The following is a 19,073-nucleotide window of genomic DNA, read 5'->3' on the forward strand; positions in this document are numbered from 1 at the left end:
CGTCCCATATAAAGTAGAGAAGGATGGGCACGGATGTTAGCCCAGGGCCAGTCTTCCTCAGCAAAAAGAGGAGGATTGGCAGATGTTAGCTCAGGGCCGATCTTCCTCAAAAAAAAAAAAAAAATCTGTAACCCTATCTTATACTTTGGTGTTTCTTAGGGATCACACAATAAATTACGTTCCTTTCAACATACACGAAGTGAAATAGTAGTTGCCTAAGGGGTTGTGAGAGTAAATAGGACCATTCACCTGTAGCATACGGCTTAAATTTTTCATAAAATTCCTCTGATCAGAAAAATCAATAAAGACAATTTCCATTTGGTGGGAAATACTTGAGGGTGGGAATCTATTAGGAGATGTGTGGCCCTGTTTTTTTAAAACTTGAAATAGCCAGATTTTTTATCACACAGAAAGCGTTTGTCTCTGTATTCTTTTGTGAATCAGACAGAGCTGTGCAAGTTGTACATTTATGATAGCATAAGAACAATATCAAATTTTAGGATGTTGCTAAGTGGATCTGCAGAAGCTTTGCTCTTAAATCTCTCAGGGCCCCAGAATCTAAGTGGACATCATTGGCTAGCTTGTTTTCCTACAAGTTCACTGAATAAGATTTCCCTGGCCTCTTTTTCTCTAGAAAGATCAGAAATTAGCAGGGCAATAGTCAGGGGGGAAAAGGGGCAACAAAAGAACAGCATGGATTCTTGCCTGACTCTGATTCACAAATTTATATCTTACAGGCTTATTTCCATCTGGGTATCAGTGAAAAGTTAGGACTCTCCGGAAGGCCAGATAGGCCCATTGGCTGCCTCGGGACATCAAAGGTGCTCATGCATTTTCCTTGTAGAGCAGTGTTCAGGTTATAATACCACGGACTGAAATGATGTTTGACCTGCTATGCATCCATGCTCACATTTCATTCTATACTTGGGCTAATTACCTGAATTATTATTTTCTACAAGTAAATCTTATTATTTGTCTTGTATGATATTACAGAAGTCTTCTAGGAATGAATAAGCATCTCACTGCTATGTTATTTTTAAGCGTTGTAAGATATTTGACTATAACAGTATTTACTCAAACAGAGGCTTTTTCCATCATAGTAGAGGTGGACTACTTTAAGTTTATTAGCATACTGATCCAATCAAGAAACTTTAAACTTTCTTAATATTATGTGAATTTCACAACATATTATTTGCTTATTCAAGATTAAACATCAGTTTTAATTTTTATTAGGACTTAAGCTTTACCTTTGCCTTTGGTCTGTTTTGTATTTATTTATTTTTTTAATTATCTCTTACAGATTTATCGCATTTTAGGAAAGACTGTGGTTTGTTATCCTATCATCTTCAACCTAAGTGATTTCTACATGTCTCAAGATGTTTTACTGCTGATAGATGATATAAAGGTCAGAGCACCTTTTTGCTGAAATGGGATGACTTTGTTTCTACTGATTTTATCCTATGTTGTTAACTTGAGTGCTCCTGGGCATCTGTGACACTGGGTTAACACAGTGTACAATGTGAAAGTAAAACATCTGCTTTGGGAGAAAGAGTTAAATTACTTGTAGCATTATAATAACAGACAGAGTCTGTTTTATATAAAGTTGTATGACTTTGCTTGATATACCTTTCTACAAATGGAAGGAAAGGATCTAGTTTGTAAAAGCAGAGCGGGAACAGTTTTGGAAACCATGTTCATACGACAGCAATAGTATATCTCTTTTTGAACAAAAATTGAGTTAGCAAAATGATTTTATTTGTGAAGAATGCCAAGTAAAACCTCAGCTAACTCATAACGCTCAGTCAGTTAAAATCTCCTCTACCCCCTTTTCCGTTTGCAGAGTAGAGAAGCTTAGAGTCATGGTTCAGAGCATGAAGTCTGGAGCCAGATTGCATTTGCTTAATCTTGGCTGCACTATTTACCAGCTGTGTGATCTTGGGCAAGTTACTTGACTTCTCTGTGTCCCTGTTTTCTTATCTGTATAACTGAATAATAATAGGGCTGTTCTGAGGATTAAATGACTTAAGATATGCACTCAGAGTAGTGCCTGGCACATGGTGAAGTGTTATGTGAGTCTTTGGTATGATGATGATGATGACAGCAATAGAAATTGAGTCAAATCGAGAACTCTCTGCACATTTCTGATGGTCTGTATAGATTCAGTCCAATCTCTTCTACCCACTGTAATATAAATCCGCAGTAATGTGGAGTGAGAATTAATCTTCTGAATAATAACCCTGGGTTGATTTTTCCTCCCTGGGACCATTTATTAGGCCACCAACAAAAAAGCAGCCTTAAAATATGTATGATCTGATTAATTTTAAGAACAAAGTGTAAGATCAGAAGGGTTTCTATCTTAACTTGTATGTATTCGTTCCTTTATACTTGTATGTATCAGAACATTTCTGCCCCTAGGTAGTTTATATTATCCAGGGTTTGATTGTGAATTGTCTTGATATATGAGTTTTGTTGGCTCTTTGCCACTAAAGGTTAAGTATCCTGATCAGCTCATGTACTGTGCTATTACATCCTACTTCATTCTTATGTTTTCATAGAATGCACTACAGTTCATTAAGCAATATTGGAAAATGCATGGACGTCCCATTTTCCTTGTTCTCATCCGGGAAGACAATATAAGGTAGGTTGATGAAAGAAATGAGGTCTCACCGCCATTAACACTGTGAACCTTTTGGAAGCAGGGCCTCCTAGTATTTTTTGTCTCCCTCTCAGTGTGTGGCAGAGTGCTTTGCATATGTACAGTGGCACTTAGTATTAGCTTATTTACTTCTCATTGTTATTAATGTGCACGTTTTGTTTATCTGTTTATATTTTTAGAGGTAGCCGATTCAACCCCATATTAGATATGCTGGCAGCCTTCAAAAAAGGAATGGTTGGAGGAGTCAAAGTTCCTGTTGATCGTCTACAGGTAATCTTCTGAATTTCAGGGTTTCTGTTTTCAGGACAATTAATCTACAGATACAGCTGTTTTTAAATATATGTTCTATTTAAGATTTTTGTCGTAAGGTTTTATTCTGTACCTACCTTCCTATTCCTGTTGTCACCACCCTGTTTATCTGACTCCTCCAGTCAGATTCTTGAACAATTGCAGTCGTTTCCTAACCAGAATCTTAGACTTTAATAGCTCATCTCTAACCTCAGTTTTGCATTTGAGGAAGTTGGAGTCCAGAGTGGTGAAGTGACTGGCTGTATAATCTTGGGCTGGTAGGTAGAGATCAGGTAGCCTGACTCTGGTCCAGTGCTCTTGTCCCTGCTCCGTAGTAACATCCAACCTGGAGATAATCCTTCTTCCATCTAGAACCTCACAGCGTTATCTTCACAGCTGCTGATAACAGAAGCCCTTTGTGGTTCCCTGTTAGCCATAACAGCTTCTCTGCCCACAGTTATCTCCTACTAAACACTCTTTGTCCTTCTGCCAATACAAATTAATTAACTGTATTCTGAACTTTGTGAGGTTCTGCCCCTCTGCTCATGCTGTTTCCTTCTTTCAAGATCTCTGGGCTTTGAAGTCTTACCAAAGTTTAAGGGCCAGTTCTACAATATCACCCAGACCAGGCACGACACTTCTCTTCTTTAACATCTTTTTATGACCTTTAACATAAACTACTCAGATTGTAGACCATCATGGACTTAAATGCCTTATTTCCTATAAAAAATTGTGATCATCCCATACAATCTTTCATGTAGTAGGTGTTTGATATTGAGTAAGACAGAGGAAAATTTATATAGAGAGACTTACGTAGTGATGTTATAAATGGCATGTTTGTATACTCATTTACTAGTGCTTGTATTTTGCATATTTGATTGATTTTTATCTAAGCTTTTTATCTTTTCCCCCTTATTTTCTATTGCTTTGCCTTTTTGTAATGCTTCCTGGGGCAATTTCTTTGATATTTATCATGCAGCTCCTCTATTAAGTTTTGTATTTTGGCTATCATGTTTTCAATTTTCCCTTTTCATAGTATCGTGTTCTTATTTTCTGGATGTTATATTTTATCTTATATTTCTGAGAATATTAACTAGACAGTTTTTGAAATTTTCTTCTCCACATTATCTCCTTCAGGTTTATTTTCTCTATTTTTGGGGGGTTAGTCTTTCATGTTGGAGGCATATGTCAGATGTGTGGTAATCTTTAGCTATCCATTCATTTTTAAGAGTGAAAGAGTAAAAAGTTTATTGGAAGTTGTGTGTTTGGGAATAAGGATTCTTGTCATGAATTCATTTATAATTATAAGGTGGTCTGGTGGCAAGGGCCCTTTTTGTTGGGGGAAACCCCAGTGCCAATATCTGGAGATTTTTTTCTCCTGGACTCTTTAGTTTCCCCAGAAAATGAACATCTAACCTCCAACCTGAAGGGCATACATTTTGCTTCCATGTCCTGAGAACAAGATGGAGGAAGGGAGCCAGGGGGTCCCACTGTGCTGTATTACAGTCTTTCACTTAATCCATTGTTTAATCTTTATATCTCCTGCTCTCTGCTGTGCCCTATACTCATGAGTACAGAATCTTTAATCAGAGAATAATCCTCTTTTCATCTTGCAAAACTGAAACTCTACACCCACCAAACAACAACCCCTCCTCCCCCCACCCCAGCCTCTATCTTCTCTTGAATATAGCAATGAAAATGGCACCTATATGTTTCTTTTGGATTTTCTTTCAAGCCCTTTCAAATTTCTTTGGCCCATGATCCACAGTCTCACTCGTCACTGGGCCTCAGCCTCACTTCCCAGCTTCATCAGCCAGGACGTCTTTCCACGCAGGTCATTCTCAGCCCTGCCCTCCCCTCCCCAAGTATACTGCATACTTGAAAATATCGGAATGTAATTGGAATTTTTTTCCTGCTGATGCTGTTACTCTATTCTAGAGTTGCCTTTTTCTTTTTTTTTCCTTCTAGAGTTGACTTCTTCTTTTTTTTTTCCCTTCTCTCTAAGTCATACTTTAATTTTATAACTTAGGTCAATGTCACCTCTTTAGTGAAGTCTGCAAGACTGAAATTAATTTCTCCTTCCACTGTCCTTCTATGGCATTTTACTTGAACCTTTGCTGTAGCTCTTATTTTATTTTATTTATGTATTTTTTTGTGAGGAAGATCAGCCCTTAGCTAACATCCGTGCTAATCCTCCTCTTTTTGCTGAGGAAAACCGGCTCTGAGCTAACATCTATTGCCAATCCTCCTTCTTTTTTTTTTTTCCCCAAAGCCCCAGTGGATAGTTGTATGTCATAGTTGCACATCCTTCTAGTTGCTGTATGTGGGACGCGGCCTCAGCATGGCCGGAGAAGCAGTGCGTTGGTGCACGCCCGAGATCCGAACCCGGGCCGCCAGTAGCGGAGCGCACACTTAACCGCTAAGCCACGGGGCTGGCCCTGTAGCTCTTATTTTAGGCGTAGCTAGTTTCTTATGTCTGCTTCTCTCTGTGGATTGAAAACTCTTTCAGGCCAAGCTTTATTCATCTCTGTATTCCCAGAGTAATCTGCTCACTATTATTCTCTCTGTAGACAATGTGTAAATATTGGTTCATTGACTCAACAAACATTTATTGAGCTCCCTCTAGGCACTGGGGATATAGTGGTAAAAAAAATATGCAAGGTACTTGATCTCATGGGACTTATTCTAGTGGGGGAGCCAAACTGAAAACAAAGCCAGGTAGGGATGCAGAATGATGGGATAGAGTGCAGTCGGAGGTGGGATGTTCAGTTGGAAAGGACCTGATGGGATATAATTGAGTATCACAGAGCAGGATAACTTTTTGAATATTATATTGCATTTGCCACATATATTACAATATTAAGTTATTTAACTACCATCAGGACTAAGGTATTAATGCCTAGCAAATTTTTTTATGAAACTAATTTAGGAGCCTCTGCAACCAATTGAATTTTTTTTTTATCGAAAGCTCTAGAGACTATTAATGGAATTTAGCATTTGTCTATTAACTCAGATTAAACATTTACTTTATGGACTGAATTAGGATATAAGTGGGTAGGCTAATAAAAATAGAAAATATTAAATCAAAAATTTTTTATGTTTTCGATATTAGCTATTGGCTTTGAGAATTAAATAATTCTTGATTCTTCTCTTTCTTTCATGCCCGACATTACAATTCTATTATCAAATCCGGTTTTCTCTATCCTCAGATTATATCCAGAGTCTAACCATTTCCCATCACTTCTAGCACTAACATCATGATCCAAGCTACCGTCATCTCTTACCTAGATTTTTATACTAGTTGCCTAAATTCCTACTGGCCATAAGCCAGTGGTCTTTGTACTGTCCATGGCATGGACCTTCTTCTCTGACCTCATCTTTCTACCACTCTCCCTCTGTCTACCCTGCTTCAACCACACTGTCCTCCTTACTGCTCCTAAAACATACCAAGCATGGTACTGCCTCAGAGCCTTTGCACTTGCTGTTCCTCAGCCCTGCGTACTCTTCCCTCAGATCCATATCATTGACTACAGTCCTTCCTTCAGTCTCTACTTACATTTCTCCCTATTAGAGAAGTCTTTTCTGATCACCTATATAAAATGGCAAATCTGCCTCCTCCTACTCCCCTGCCCCAGCACTCCCCATCCCCTACCTTTCCTATTTCTACTTGCACTTATCATCATTTTATATAACATATTTAGGTTTCTGTTTGTTTGTTTATTGTCTGCTTCCTACACACACCTAAGGTCGATTTCAAGAGGGCAAGAATTTTGTGTATTTTGTACACGCTGTATCCTCAATACCCAGTATAGTGCCTGGCATATGGTAGGTGTTCAATAAATATTTGTCTAAATATTCATCTAAATTAGTTAACTAGAAAGCAGGATGTGTAGATGTGAGCCTCCATCTTAGGAAGTATCACTCAACAGACTTTTATCGTGCTCAGCACTGCTCTCCACCCAGGCACAGACTGCACTCAGACCCTGGCTGTGGCTGGGCCACATAAGAATGTGCGCGTCAGTTGCATGTTTGGCCTTTCTCCCTCAGACTCTGCAAGGAGGCTTTAGCATGATGGCTAGTAACACTTCCATCCTGTGATTTGGAGTGGGTATTTGTTGATGATCCATTTGGTTTACGGGTTTCCACTCGAGGAGCAGGCAGCACAGCTCTGGTGGTTAGCCGACAAGAGCAGCATTCCCTGTGTCCTGTTGCTTCACATTTGAAACGAACAGTGAGAAAACAGAGAAAGTAATATATGTAAGGCAATTTTGATTGAAGAATTGCCTTATTTTTAAAATAATAATTTATGGCCTGTTTTTTATGTAGTACATTTCTCAATTTTATCTGACAATTCATCAGATAATTAGAAGTGACACATATTGCTAAAAATCATTGTGGGTTATCATTCATTTAGACTTTTCACCATGAACCACTAACAAACAAAAAGTGTGTTTGAATTTGGTCTCATTTGGTACGATCAACCTATAATCAGGAAGTAATGCAAAATAAAATGACCAAATATTGGTTGCCAGGATGTAGAGAAGCCCTGGCCTAGATAGTCAACATCTTCATGATCCTGAAAGATGGAGACTTGGCAGTATCCCATCATTGAATGACCCTGAAATATATTATAGTAGCAGAATAGAAAGTGCAATTTCACATTGTCTTTTCCCAAAACAATTTTAGTATTTCATATTTTTTGAATTTCAAACTATTTTTCAACATTTTGATGGGTACTGAATTTTAATTCCAGCTTAAAAATAAATACCCACAATTCTAAGAACAGAGAGAAAATACAGTTCATCTCACATTCACTTTCCTATTTATTATGACTCATGAACTTATAGCTTGATGTGTATGTTCTACTTCAGGGAGTTTTTTTGTATGTGAAAACCTGTCTGATTTTAGAATGCTCGTTTAAGAACTTACTTAAGAATTATGTATATTTTATAAGTAGACTCTTCTTTTTGAAGCATTATGTACTTACAGACAAGTTGATGCACAGATCCTAAGGGTATGGCTTGATGAATTTAAGAGTTGTGAATCTTTTCTCAATCACATTTCAGACGCTGATATCTGGAGCTGTGGTGGAACAGCTTGACTTCCTACGAATCAGTGACACAGAACAGTAAGTCCCTTTGAGTTATTACTATGTTTCTTGAGATTACATTAGAAATGCAGGAAATCTGAAACTTCTTCTTTTAAATACTAGGCTTCTGGAATGTAAGAGTTTTGAGGAATTAGAACTTCCCAGACATTCAAAAGTCATACGACAAAGCAGCGCGGCCAGTGCTCCTGAACTGGAACAGCAGTCGGATGTCGTGGTTACTGAATGGAAAAACAAACCCACCCATGAGATTCTTCAAAAGCTGAATGTGAGGAAGATGCAGTTCCCACATGGCCCTGAGTGAGGCTGGCAGAGCAGGAACTCACAGGGGCAAGCCGTGTTTCTTTTTGTCCTCTCAGAGAAGGTAGCAATCAGCCTGGAGGTGGATGGCCTATCTATACCCAGGGCAATAAAGAGAGGTTGTTCTCTCTAACATTAGCGAGGGTGTTTTACAGATGCTGAAGGAGTGGGGATGAGTCGGGTTGTCTTGGGTATGAAAGTATTGTATGGACCATTAAAGAAGTTAAATCAGTGATAGTTGCCTTTGGGATTTCCATATTTCTCGCTCAGTGCCTTTTTCCCAGCCTGGATCCTCTCTCCTGACCCGTATTTAGGACTAATACTTGCTTTAAGTCTCGGCAGTCACTGAGGAAAGCAAGTCTATGACCACGTCCATGTGAACATTATGTTAGCAACCTAATAGTGTACCTTCCCTAAGGTTATTTGCATTTTAGAAGAGGAGGGGTGGGGGTAGTAGTACTTATCCAAGGAAATGAAATTCTAAGCACGGTGATGTCTTGTTGGGCCATACAAATTTGAGTATATAGGCTAAATATATATCCTGCCAGACATCCTCAGTCTTTGTTATTGATCGATATTATCTATAGATCTGCATAAGCATAAAGATGATATAGAGGCATAAAGCACATAGCACAGTGCCCTAACATATAATAAGCACTCTACACATGTCCCCTCCTTTCATCCATCTCTTCACAATGGGTGGATAGCAACATGGTCTCCCGTTTATGATTAAGTAAAGTCAAGAAGGGAGTGGTTAAATGAAGTGGCCAAATCTCTCAGAGAGTGGCAGAATCAATATTAAGGCTTGTAGACACCATATTTTCTATCTATTGCTTATCTTGTTTCCTGGAAAATTTGATATACCTCAGGAAGCCAGCTTGTCTACCCTCTGTCTTCAAGATATCTAGGATAAATATTTGTATAATGTCATCTTATGCTTGTTGAGTATATCAGTGACATTTTATCTTTCCTCAGTTCCAAAGCAGAATATTTCCTCTCTGCATCATGTGGTTTCATGAATAGTTACCCCTGTGATTAGTAACTTTTGTACCCATTCCATTCCAGTTATTCACAGTGATTTATTTTTTCAGGACTGCAATTGTTTGGCTAGCCAAGCCATCCTGCTGGGTATACTAGTCAAAAGAGAAGGCCCCAACTTCATCACAAAAAAAGGTAAGAGTTCATGTCTAAGAGAACCTTCTTAAATAATAAGACCTCTCTATTCTTGAACATATATCAAATATGCATAATGAACATCCACTAAAATGTTACAAGTTATTTTCTCCTTCATTAAGCCCTTTTTTTTTTTTTTTTGCTTTTAAATGGAAAATGTTCATTCATACCCCTAGAGTGGAATAGACTGATGTCTGAACTCCTAATTGCCTTTGTGCAGTGATGCTTGATTGTTTTTCTGATTGTCTGAATGGAGTTGGAGCCTGGATTCTGCTTGTGACTGTTAACCTCTGATAACTCCATAGTTGTTTATCCCCAGTTTCTGTCTCTAGTTTTATTTTCTGTGTGTTTTCAAAAACAGTATTGAATCATTATAGCTATGAAGATTAGCTCCCTCATGGTCTGCAGCAGTCGTTTGGAATGGAACATGGTGTTTAATAGAACAGTGCTTTAAAGATTGTTAACAAAAATAAATTGTTGCTAATCGTATCCATGTCCACTCTGCATTAAGGATGAAACCCAATTATTCCTGAAATCCACACTTGTATATTGAGTCACTACTCTAAGGAAGTCTTGAATTCTACATCATGGTCTGCTTCTGGCATGTTATAATACAGAATAATGTAGAATACATTTCAAGTACTTAACATCTAGCTACTTGAAGTTTTTGGCTCATCTGAAAGTCTTCTGTCCAGAGAGGCATGTTGATTTGGTTAGAATTGGAAATTGAGCCAGCATTCTAAACAGCAATGTAATTAATAAGATTTATAGTTTTGATAGTAAACTAAACAATATTATTTATTCAAATAAGGTCTACTTAGTTTTTGCATTATTATAGCTAAGAGATAACCTTCTTGTGTATTACACATGTGAATTGAATAGTTTTAATTCTGTTAACTGATTAAAGGCAGAAGAACTCTAAGCAAATTTCCAATAGAATCTCTCATGTTTGTAATTAGTCTTGAAACTATAAGTATAAGCAGAATCCCAATTATATTGAGGACATTCATTGAAATTTATACTTTAACTAAAACAATAGGATTTTTAAAAAGCAAACATTTCATTAGGAACCTAGAATTCAGAATGGTTATTTTAGTAGTGCTTTAAGATAAAACAAAATTTATATAAAATACTTTACAATGAAAATGCTGAGAGATATTTTTAAACCATTTTTCTAAACTTGGGGATAATACTCATCTTTTACTTAGATATTTGAAAGACTTTAAATGTTTTAAATCTGTAAAACTTTATGATACATTGAAAATCGTAAACATCTAACAGAATCTGAATATAATTTTATCCAATTTGTTATAAAGCTATAAAAATAAGTTCAGGGGAAAATGATAAAGATCTTGTTCTTTACCCTTGTTTCTTTTTTGGTGCTTTGTCCTGTCACATTGTTAATTTATTAACAAACCAGTCATGAGGCCAGGTCGCATGTAAATCGCTGCCAAAGAATGAAGCCCAGTGATGTCTTTTGAGCACTGGGGTATGTTAGCGTGATCATGCATGTAACAGTCTCCATAAAATTTTGTTGAACAAACAAATCAAGAATCATATATATTCAGAGTCTACAGTATTTGTTCAATTTTTTATTTTCTGCAGTAAATTAAAATAACATTTTTATTTGTTAAAAACTTAGCTTGCATATTAATTAAGAAAAGAATAAATTTCCACAAGTAGAGTACTCACCAAAATCATATACTCAAACTAAATAGTAACTAGGGCTGGGGACATTCACATTATATATACAGGTTACATAATATGTCAGGTAGTTCAGAATGTTAATGGATGGATGTATCAGCTCTAGTGGAACAAAATGAAAATTCAAGGGTGATTTTTTTTAAAGGAGAATAAATGTTATGCATTTAATTAAAAGCTTTTTTCAACAAAGACTCTATTATCCAATGTCTAGGTACCATTTCTGATCACATTGAGAGAGTCTATAGAAGAGCTGGCAGCAAAAAGCTTTGGTTCGTATTAGTGTCCTTGTCATTATGTTTTATTTTTTGTGTTGTCATATTTAATAGCCTAAAGATGATGGACCAATCTTAAAGATAATTATTCATCCTAATTTTTACTTTTAAACTCCGAGGTAATGGCACAGTGACTCTGTCTACTTTCTAAGGATCTTATCATGGCTCTCTCAAGATATTTAAAAAATGTCTGGGAATAAAGACTTCTATTGGAATAGAACCTGGAGAGTATTCACTGGAACCATATGTTAATGACTCTTTCCTACCCTGCACCCGCTCTGTCCCAGCAAGGTGCTTTAGGTTCTAATTTGTATTCAGGAAACCTGTTCTGTTATAGAAGGCCATGAAAAGAGACCAATGGTTCATTTAATCATAAGCAAAAAATAATATACTTAGAAGGTAGTTCTCTTACCATTTAAGTTGACTGAATCCCAGTGACTGTAGTTGCTTCATAAATAACTGATATGTTCCGCAAAGGTAGTCTCTTCCTAGAGATTGAAAAAAAATTATGTAGGTTGCGATAAAATTGTTGAAATTCACAATTGGATAGTTATGCCTAAATGCATGGTCTTCTGCACTTGAAAGCAGTTCTAACAGTTTTACTAGCAGAATCTAATATTTTGAAAGTAAGAGTATATATATTTTTTAAATGACCCATTATTATCTAATTTTGAAAAAAAAGTCTGAAACAGTGTAATAAGAAACTCCCTTAACCTCAGTGAGCCTCAGGTTTCTAATCTCTGAAGTAAGAGGATTAGACAAAATAATCTCTTATTTTTGTTTCAACTCTAAGATTTATAGTAATACCATTCCAACCTAGAAGAAATAATGTAATCATCCTGTGGTTAAATCTCAAATTTTCACTGTAAATTCTTAGCACAGTAAGGCACGGAAGCTGATAGATGTTTTTCAGCCAGTAAATTTCAAATGTCGTCTATAATCATATTTTTGTCTAAGCAAACCTATTTTTGCTTTATGTATTATATTTGCATTTTAGATAAATCATTAACGAGCAGACATTTAGAGTGATGTTATGTTTAAAAGAACAGACTCCTGGAAGTTTTATTCACTGTATTTTCCCTTTTATGGCTTTCCACTGACACACCCAGGTTGGCGGTGCGCTATGGGGCTGCATTCACCCAGAAATTTTCTTCCTCTATAGCCCCACACATTACTACTTTTCTGGTACATGGGAAACAGGTAACATGCACAGAATGTGGAAACTCAAGCTGCTTGAAACATGTGGGCTTATTTGCATTGTGAGGGTTAAACGTGTTTTTTGGTCTCACAGTGTGTGGGTGAAACCTTGTCTAAAAGAAGGAAGTGTTTGTTCCACTAACTTTACCAGATATTGACTGAATTTTCTACTAGTCCTTCTATGTTGAGATTACGGAATATAAATGTTTTTTATAGGTCAGCTTCCGTGGATATCCTGAAATATAAGGAAACAGTTTTAAACCTACATTTTTATTGTATTTTCTCCATCTAAAAGTTCCACACGAATTTTTACTTTTGAGGGGAAAAAATGTCTTATGTGTTGCATGTGCTGCGCTTCAAAAAAATCTGTTCTCCCTACAGTCTGAGACTTTCAGAAATGTAAAAATAGCAGTGTGAATTCTTTCTTCCAACATTTTGGGTTTATCAAGAAAAAAAATATTGGTATTTCATTGTATCACTTCTTAAAATTGAATATGAGTGAGTTCCCTAATCCAGGGATTTGGTTATCTAGACACCAAAAGAAACATGATTTAAAGTGGTTATAGAAAAAGATGTCATGTACCAGTGACAGACTTAATGAATTTTTTAACGCAAAATCAGAATATTCAGTTCCTCCTCCGGTCCCACTCCCCATGAAAGGGATAGTTAGGCTCTATTTTCTTTCCTTATAAATTGATAATGGCATGAATAATGCTGGTGGCAGAGGTGAGGATGAGGGACCCCTCCCTAATTCTGGAGTTTTCTGCTGCAGGGTCCACTGTCTTCAGCTCAGTGTTTCCTCCACATTATTACATGAGGACCTAATTGAGTATGTTCTTAAGTCTCCCCATTCAGGGCCCCTATTCATTCATCGTCTTTTAGATTTGTCACCCTCTGGCCTGCTTTCTTCTTGACCCCAGGTCGGTTGTGCGCCGTGCAGCAAGTCTTTTAAGTCAAGTAGTGGACAGTCTGGCCCCACCCGTTACTAATGTTTTAGTGCAGGGCAAACAGGCAAGTATCGGATTTTCAGACTCTTACTCGGTCACAGTCACAAAGGTTTCTGGGTGAGACCCTGGCTTTAAATCTGGCAGCGTCAGTGTATTGGCCTCTCACAGGCACGTTAGCAGCGGCTCAGGCGTTTCTACAAAAGGCTCCTTTTCCAAGCAAAATTTAGTCTTAAAGATGCGCAGATACTAAATAGACCATCCCTTTTTCCTGCTGCACCTTAGAGCTTTAATTTTCAACTCCTCTATTAACTTGAGATCAGTGAAGATGCTAATTAAGCAAATGGACTAATACTTACTGAAGTACTCCAGACATGTATAGGAGCAAAGACGGGTCACTAGTGAAGGGCACATTTCCCTCCTGCTCCACATGAGATTCCTCACCCCCTTAGAAATGCACTGACTCCCCAGATCCCTAACCCCCTGGGCCGCCTCTCCCTCGCGCTCCTCCCCTCACACCAAGGCCAGCTCTTGTCTGCTCCTCCTTGCAGAGCCATCTCCACCTGGCAGTTCTTCTCTCCTCTGGGTTCTCCCAACAGGCCTGTGACACGTCTCACGATCTGCCCTGGGTCCCAGTTCATTTGGATGTGTGTCTCTCACCCCAGGGTACGCTGTGGACCCCTGGCAGTCAGGGCCCAGGTCTTGTCCAGCACCGGTCCCAGTATGCCCAGCATGAGGCCTTGGAATAGGCACTTGGTGAATGTGTGTTGGATTGAGCCTGTGCATGTGTGTATGCAGAGTGGGGTGTGGCTGTCATTTTTTGTTTTGTTTTCTATAAGCTCTAATTACCTGGCTGAGTCATCATTTGGTTGGAATGAAAACCTGTTTGCTTTCTTTCTCTTCTTCAGGAATATGTGTGCTTTACTGTGTCTTCCTAACAGATAAGCTAGGGATCTAATAAGCTTTAATAACATGAAATACTTTAACCCTCTTTAATGGAATCAACCCATTGCTCATATTTCAGGGCTCTTAATTCATTAAAAGGGAAAGTATTTCATCCTGATATCCAGCTTTTGAAATGTTAGAATAAGCTATTTATTTTATCCTGTAATATTTAATTATAATGAAAAAATGATTATACTAATAAAAAACTCCTGAGAAAAAGTTAAATCATTTTCACATGTTATTTTCTGTTTTCTGCAAATTATTAAAAGGTAGAATTTTCATCCTCATTCATCAGCTAAATAGACCAGAGCACAGGAGGTCACTTACCCAGTACCTTTTCTCGCTACAGTCCTTACCTCCAGCTGCAGAGTGTTGTATTGGTGCCCTGGATGAGCCACCTCTGAAAGAAAGTAAATAGGCTCTAGGAAGCTGTTGTTTCTTGGATTTTAGGCCCCTGTAGTATGTTTGAAAATATAGTGAATTCTACCACGTATGATCATATGAGAAGGCTTTGGAGATCTTTGGGGTCTCTGGCACCTGACACTTGGGGAGGGAGTAGGTTAGAGTTGTCATGTCCATTGTGTACACTATCTAGAGGGGCTTGCAGCCTGTGATCTCGAGACTCTGCTCCCCACATCCTGGAAGCCTTGGAGCCTGTCCTGAGGCTGTGGCTGGACAATTGCCCATCAGACTAGCACATCTCCCAAGAAGACAGTCACTTAGGGAGCTGGGTAGGCCTGGGAGGCTGACAGCGCTGCTTCAGGTGCATGAAGTCCATTCACTGACTGCGTCTTACCCCTTTACAAAAAAGAAACGAGAATGGAGCATTCAAAGTTTGCATTTGCTCATTAATGAAATGCCACCCTGAGAATTGAAGTAATATTGTTCCTGCAAAGCACTTTCAGATCACCTCAAGCTCTCTGGAATGAAAGAGTGGTTTAGAAATGCCACCCTGAGAATTGAAGTAATAGTGTTCCTGCAAAGCACTTTCAGATCACCTCAAGCTCTCTGGAATGAAAGAGTGGTTTAGAAATGCCACCCTGAGAATTGAAGTAATATTGTTCCTGCAAAGCACTTTCAGATCACCTCAAGCTCTCTGGAATGAAAGAGTGGTTTAGTCATCATTGCTTTCAGAGTCAATGATGTGTCTTCTGTTTGTTTTCTTCTTTACACACTGACATGTTAATAAAAGTAATTGCACTTGGACTAACAGGTTGGTACCACTTGATATAATAAACCAGTAGTTCTCAATTTTCACTCCTTCACAAAACGAGGGCAAAAGACCCCATGTTCTGCTCTCTCCCCTCATCTCCGAAAACACAAGGGCCCTTTGATCTGCTCTTCTTTTTCCTGCTTCTTATAAACATGTACTGTACATGGAAGAGAGAGGGAGAGAGAGAAGAGAGATTATGAGGAGGAAGGAAGGGCCAGAGACTCTTCTGGGAGGCAAAATCTAAGGACAGAGGAGAGGGAGAGACCGGGGTATTCCTCTTGCCAGCTTCAGCTGCCCTTGCTGCTTCGAATGTTCGTTGCCATTTCCCTCTGTGCTTCCTTGTTTCCCAGGCTCATAGGAGCGCGTTTCTTCTCCTCCACAGGTGAGAGATACATCAACAAGCATTTTAGCACCCCCTAGCTGCCTAGCACTATGCCAGGAAAAGTGGGGCTACACTACAACTATGTGACCTCACGCTTGCCTTTGAAAACCTCACAGTGTTGTTAAAGAACAGAAAGTTTCACATGAGAAACTATAAAAGAAGCAAAAAATATACTCTCAAATACTAAATTGTGTAGACTGTGCAGTAAAGTATTTAATGTATTCTGGTTTCTCTGGGGAGTTTCTACTACTAAAGTTATTCAGAATAATTTTACCTTAATAGTTATTTATATTCCTTTCCTGCTTTTATCTACTCACCTCCACTCCCCTAACTGGGACCCTCACCTGCCCTTATATTTTAGACCAGACTCTGAACCATCATGAACTCCAGTGGGAGTCGTGCTTTGAAAGCCATTTTAATAAATAGCAGGAGCAGTTATTCTACCTAATTCCCTAGCTTGCACAGAGTCATTTCAGCCTGCCAGTCATCCTGAGCCTTGAATTTCTTTCTTTTATCTTTTAGCAGCTAGGAAGTTTTTCCAATAAAATTCTGCCACTTGTAGGTGACTCTGCGTGCCTTTGGGCATGAAGAAGAGGTGATCTCTAATCCTTTGTCTCCAAGAGTGATTAAGAACATCATCTATTACGAGTGTAATACCCACGATGAGAGGGAAGCGGTCCTTCAGCAAGAGCTGGTCATCCATATTGGTTGGGTCATCTCCGATAACCCTGAGTTATTCAGTGGCATGCTGAAAAGACGAATTGGGTGAGTAAAGTGCTCTGTGTTTGCATAAAGAGGACGGTTCAAGCTGTCCCCTAACAGGTCTCAGCCTCTCCGGGTGACGTGCTGCCCCAGGTCTGGTAGGTATTAAGGAAAGTGTGTCTTTTCCCTAAGTCACAGGTGGTGTCTGGAGAAATGAAGAAATGAATACCAGTGCCCGGAAAGAATCCTCCTGTCTGGTTAACACCCATGTTGGATGTGGTGAAGTAACTCGGTCTCTGGTAAAATCAAACTCCAGGGATTTTAAACAGCCGTGTCATGTTAAAAACAAACAAACAAACAAACAAACAAAAAAACCACTAAGCATAATACTTGTAAAAATTCCTGTAAATAAAGTGGATAAGCCTTAAGAATGATTTTTCAGTAAAAAGAGTGTCAGGAGGACACACAGATAAAAATTTGATCCTTTTAAGAATATTCTGCTGTGTCCATATTCTACCAGAGTCTATTTTTAATCATAAAAATCATAAGTGTTCTGTTTGGAGAAGAAATTCAAAGTAAGGCTCTTGTGATCTTGAATTTTCTTAATCAAGAGTTTTGTGAGACCATGTGGTCAGGCGAGTTGACCCAACTTGGGCATTCAGGAGAGCTTCTCATCTCAGTGACCTAGGACAGATGACTGACCCTCTGCCCTCACTTTCATCCCAGCCCATTGTTTTCTGTGACATGAAATGAGATAGTCTGTCTAAAAAGCCTGTCACAACCAAATAAAGTGTACATGTTTCTTTTCTTTTTTAAATATATTTTTGATTGTACAAGTGTCACGTGAATATGTTCTAATTGTAAAAGAGTGAAACGATACCTGAGCATATAGAGTAAACTAACATGTGGTCATTGGGGTGTTCCTCAAGTGTTTGGAAAGAAGATATAGTCTCTGTTGGGCACAAATACGGGTGAATGTGTGTGAATGTGAGTAAGTATCACTTGCTAATTGTACAATGGGATCATCAGTATCTTTACTATTTCTGTTCTGCCTGATCCTCGATTGCCGATCAAGTCTTAAAATTTTCTCATTATATTTATAGATGTTAGTTTCTCTTTGCATTTTTGTCAGTTTTGCTTTATATATTTTAAAGCTTCCCTTTTGTCCATGTTATTTTATAGTTTTTATCACTATATCTGTGTGTCATTTATTGCTTTGCAACTTGAATTCTTAAAAAATTTTTTTTAATTTCAAACATCTGCAAAATAGAGATATAGAGATATATCTGCATATAGAGAATAGTGTAGTAAAGCCCTGTGTGCCCATACTGTCACCCAGCTCCACCACTGTCATCATATGACAATCTTATTTCACTCCTCCCCCCACACACATACCCTCTAGATTTAAAGCAAACCCATCGTGTCATTTAATCTGTAAATACTTCAGTGTGTATGTCTAAAAGTTAAGGCCTTTTTATATAACCATGAGACCATTACAATGCATAAAATATAACAACTGAATTATTTTCTGTCTGATATTACTGCCGTGCCTGCTTTCTTTTTCCGTCATTATTAGCTTGGTATACTGTCTTCCATCCCTTTACCTTCAATGTTCTTTTTTCATTTTGTATAGGTATATATTATATACTCAGCATTTATGCTGTATTTATTTTCAATCCACTCTGAGGTTATCTTTTTTTTTTTGAGGAAGACCAGCCCTGAGCTAACATCTGTCGCCAATCCTCCTGTTTTTGTTAAGGAAGATTGGCCCTGGGCTAACATCCGTGCCCAGCTTCCTCTACTTTATATGGGACGCCGCCACAGCATGGCTTGACAAGCAGTTCCTCGGTGCATGGCTGGGATCCGAAGCTGCAAACCCCAGGCTGCCACAGCGGAGCGCGCGCACCTAATCGCTGCACCACTGGGCCGGCCTCCTCAGATTATCTTTTAATAGAAATATATATTTTACATTTGTGCCATTTCTTATTATTTTGACTTATTCCTGCCATTTTATTTTATGTTTTCTATTTACCATGCTTTCTTGTTACTTTTTTCCTTTCTTCTTTATTGTTGGATTGATTTTCTTTTCATTTCTTAGTTTTAATTTTGCATGTGAGTATGAAGCACTTTATGAAAAATGATTACCCGTTTTTTTCCTTCAAAAAATTACATATAAAAAACTAGTTGCTT

General features: G+C 38.2%; 1 protein-coding gene across 1 annotated transcript in view; it reads left to right on the plus strand.

The window, feature by feature from the left end:
- Window positions 1-19,073, plus strand: part of LOC131402483 (phosphorylase b kinase regulatory subunit beta-like) — a 91,344-nt gene that overhangs the window by 52,831 nt on the left and 19,440 nt on the right. Inside the window, exons 3-12 of the mRNA XM_058537213.1 lie at window positions 738-821; window positions 1,301-1,405; window positions 2,556-2,638; window positions 2,836-2,926; window positions 8,011-8,072; window positions 8,157-8,319; window positions 9,443-9,524; window positions 11,440-11,497; window positions 12,610-12,700; window positions 16,744-16,946. Coding sequence (XP_058393196.1) covers window positions 738-821; window positions 1,301-1,405; window positions 2,556-2,638; window positions 2,836-2,926; window positions 8,011-8,072; window positions 8,157-8,319; window positions 9,443-9,524; window positions 11,440-11,497; window positions 12,610-12,700; window positions 16,744-16,946 — 1,022 coding nt within the window. The remainder of the gene's footprint in view (window positions 1-737; window positions 822-1,300; window positions 1,406-2,555; window positions 2,639-2,835; window positions 2,927-8,010; window positions 8,073-8,156; window positions 8,320-9,442; window positions 9,525-11,439; window positions 11,498-12,609; window positions 12,701-16,743; window positions 16,947-19,073) is intronic.

This window comes from Diceros bicornis, unplaced genomic scaffold (genome assembly GCF_020826845.1).
Source record: "Diceros bicornis minor isolate mBicDic1 unplaced genomic scaffold, mDicBic1.mat.cur scaffold_111_ctg1, whole genome shotgun sequence".
Taxonomy (NCBI): domain Eukaryota; kingdom Metazoa; phylum Chordata; class Mammalia; order Perissodactyla; family Rhinocerotidae; genus Diceros; species Diceros bicornis.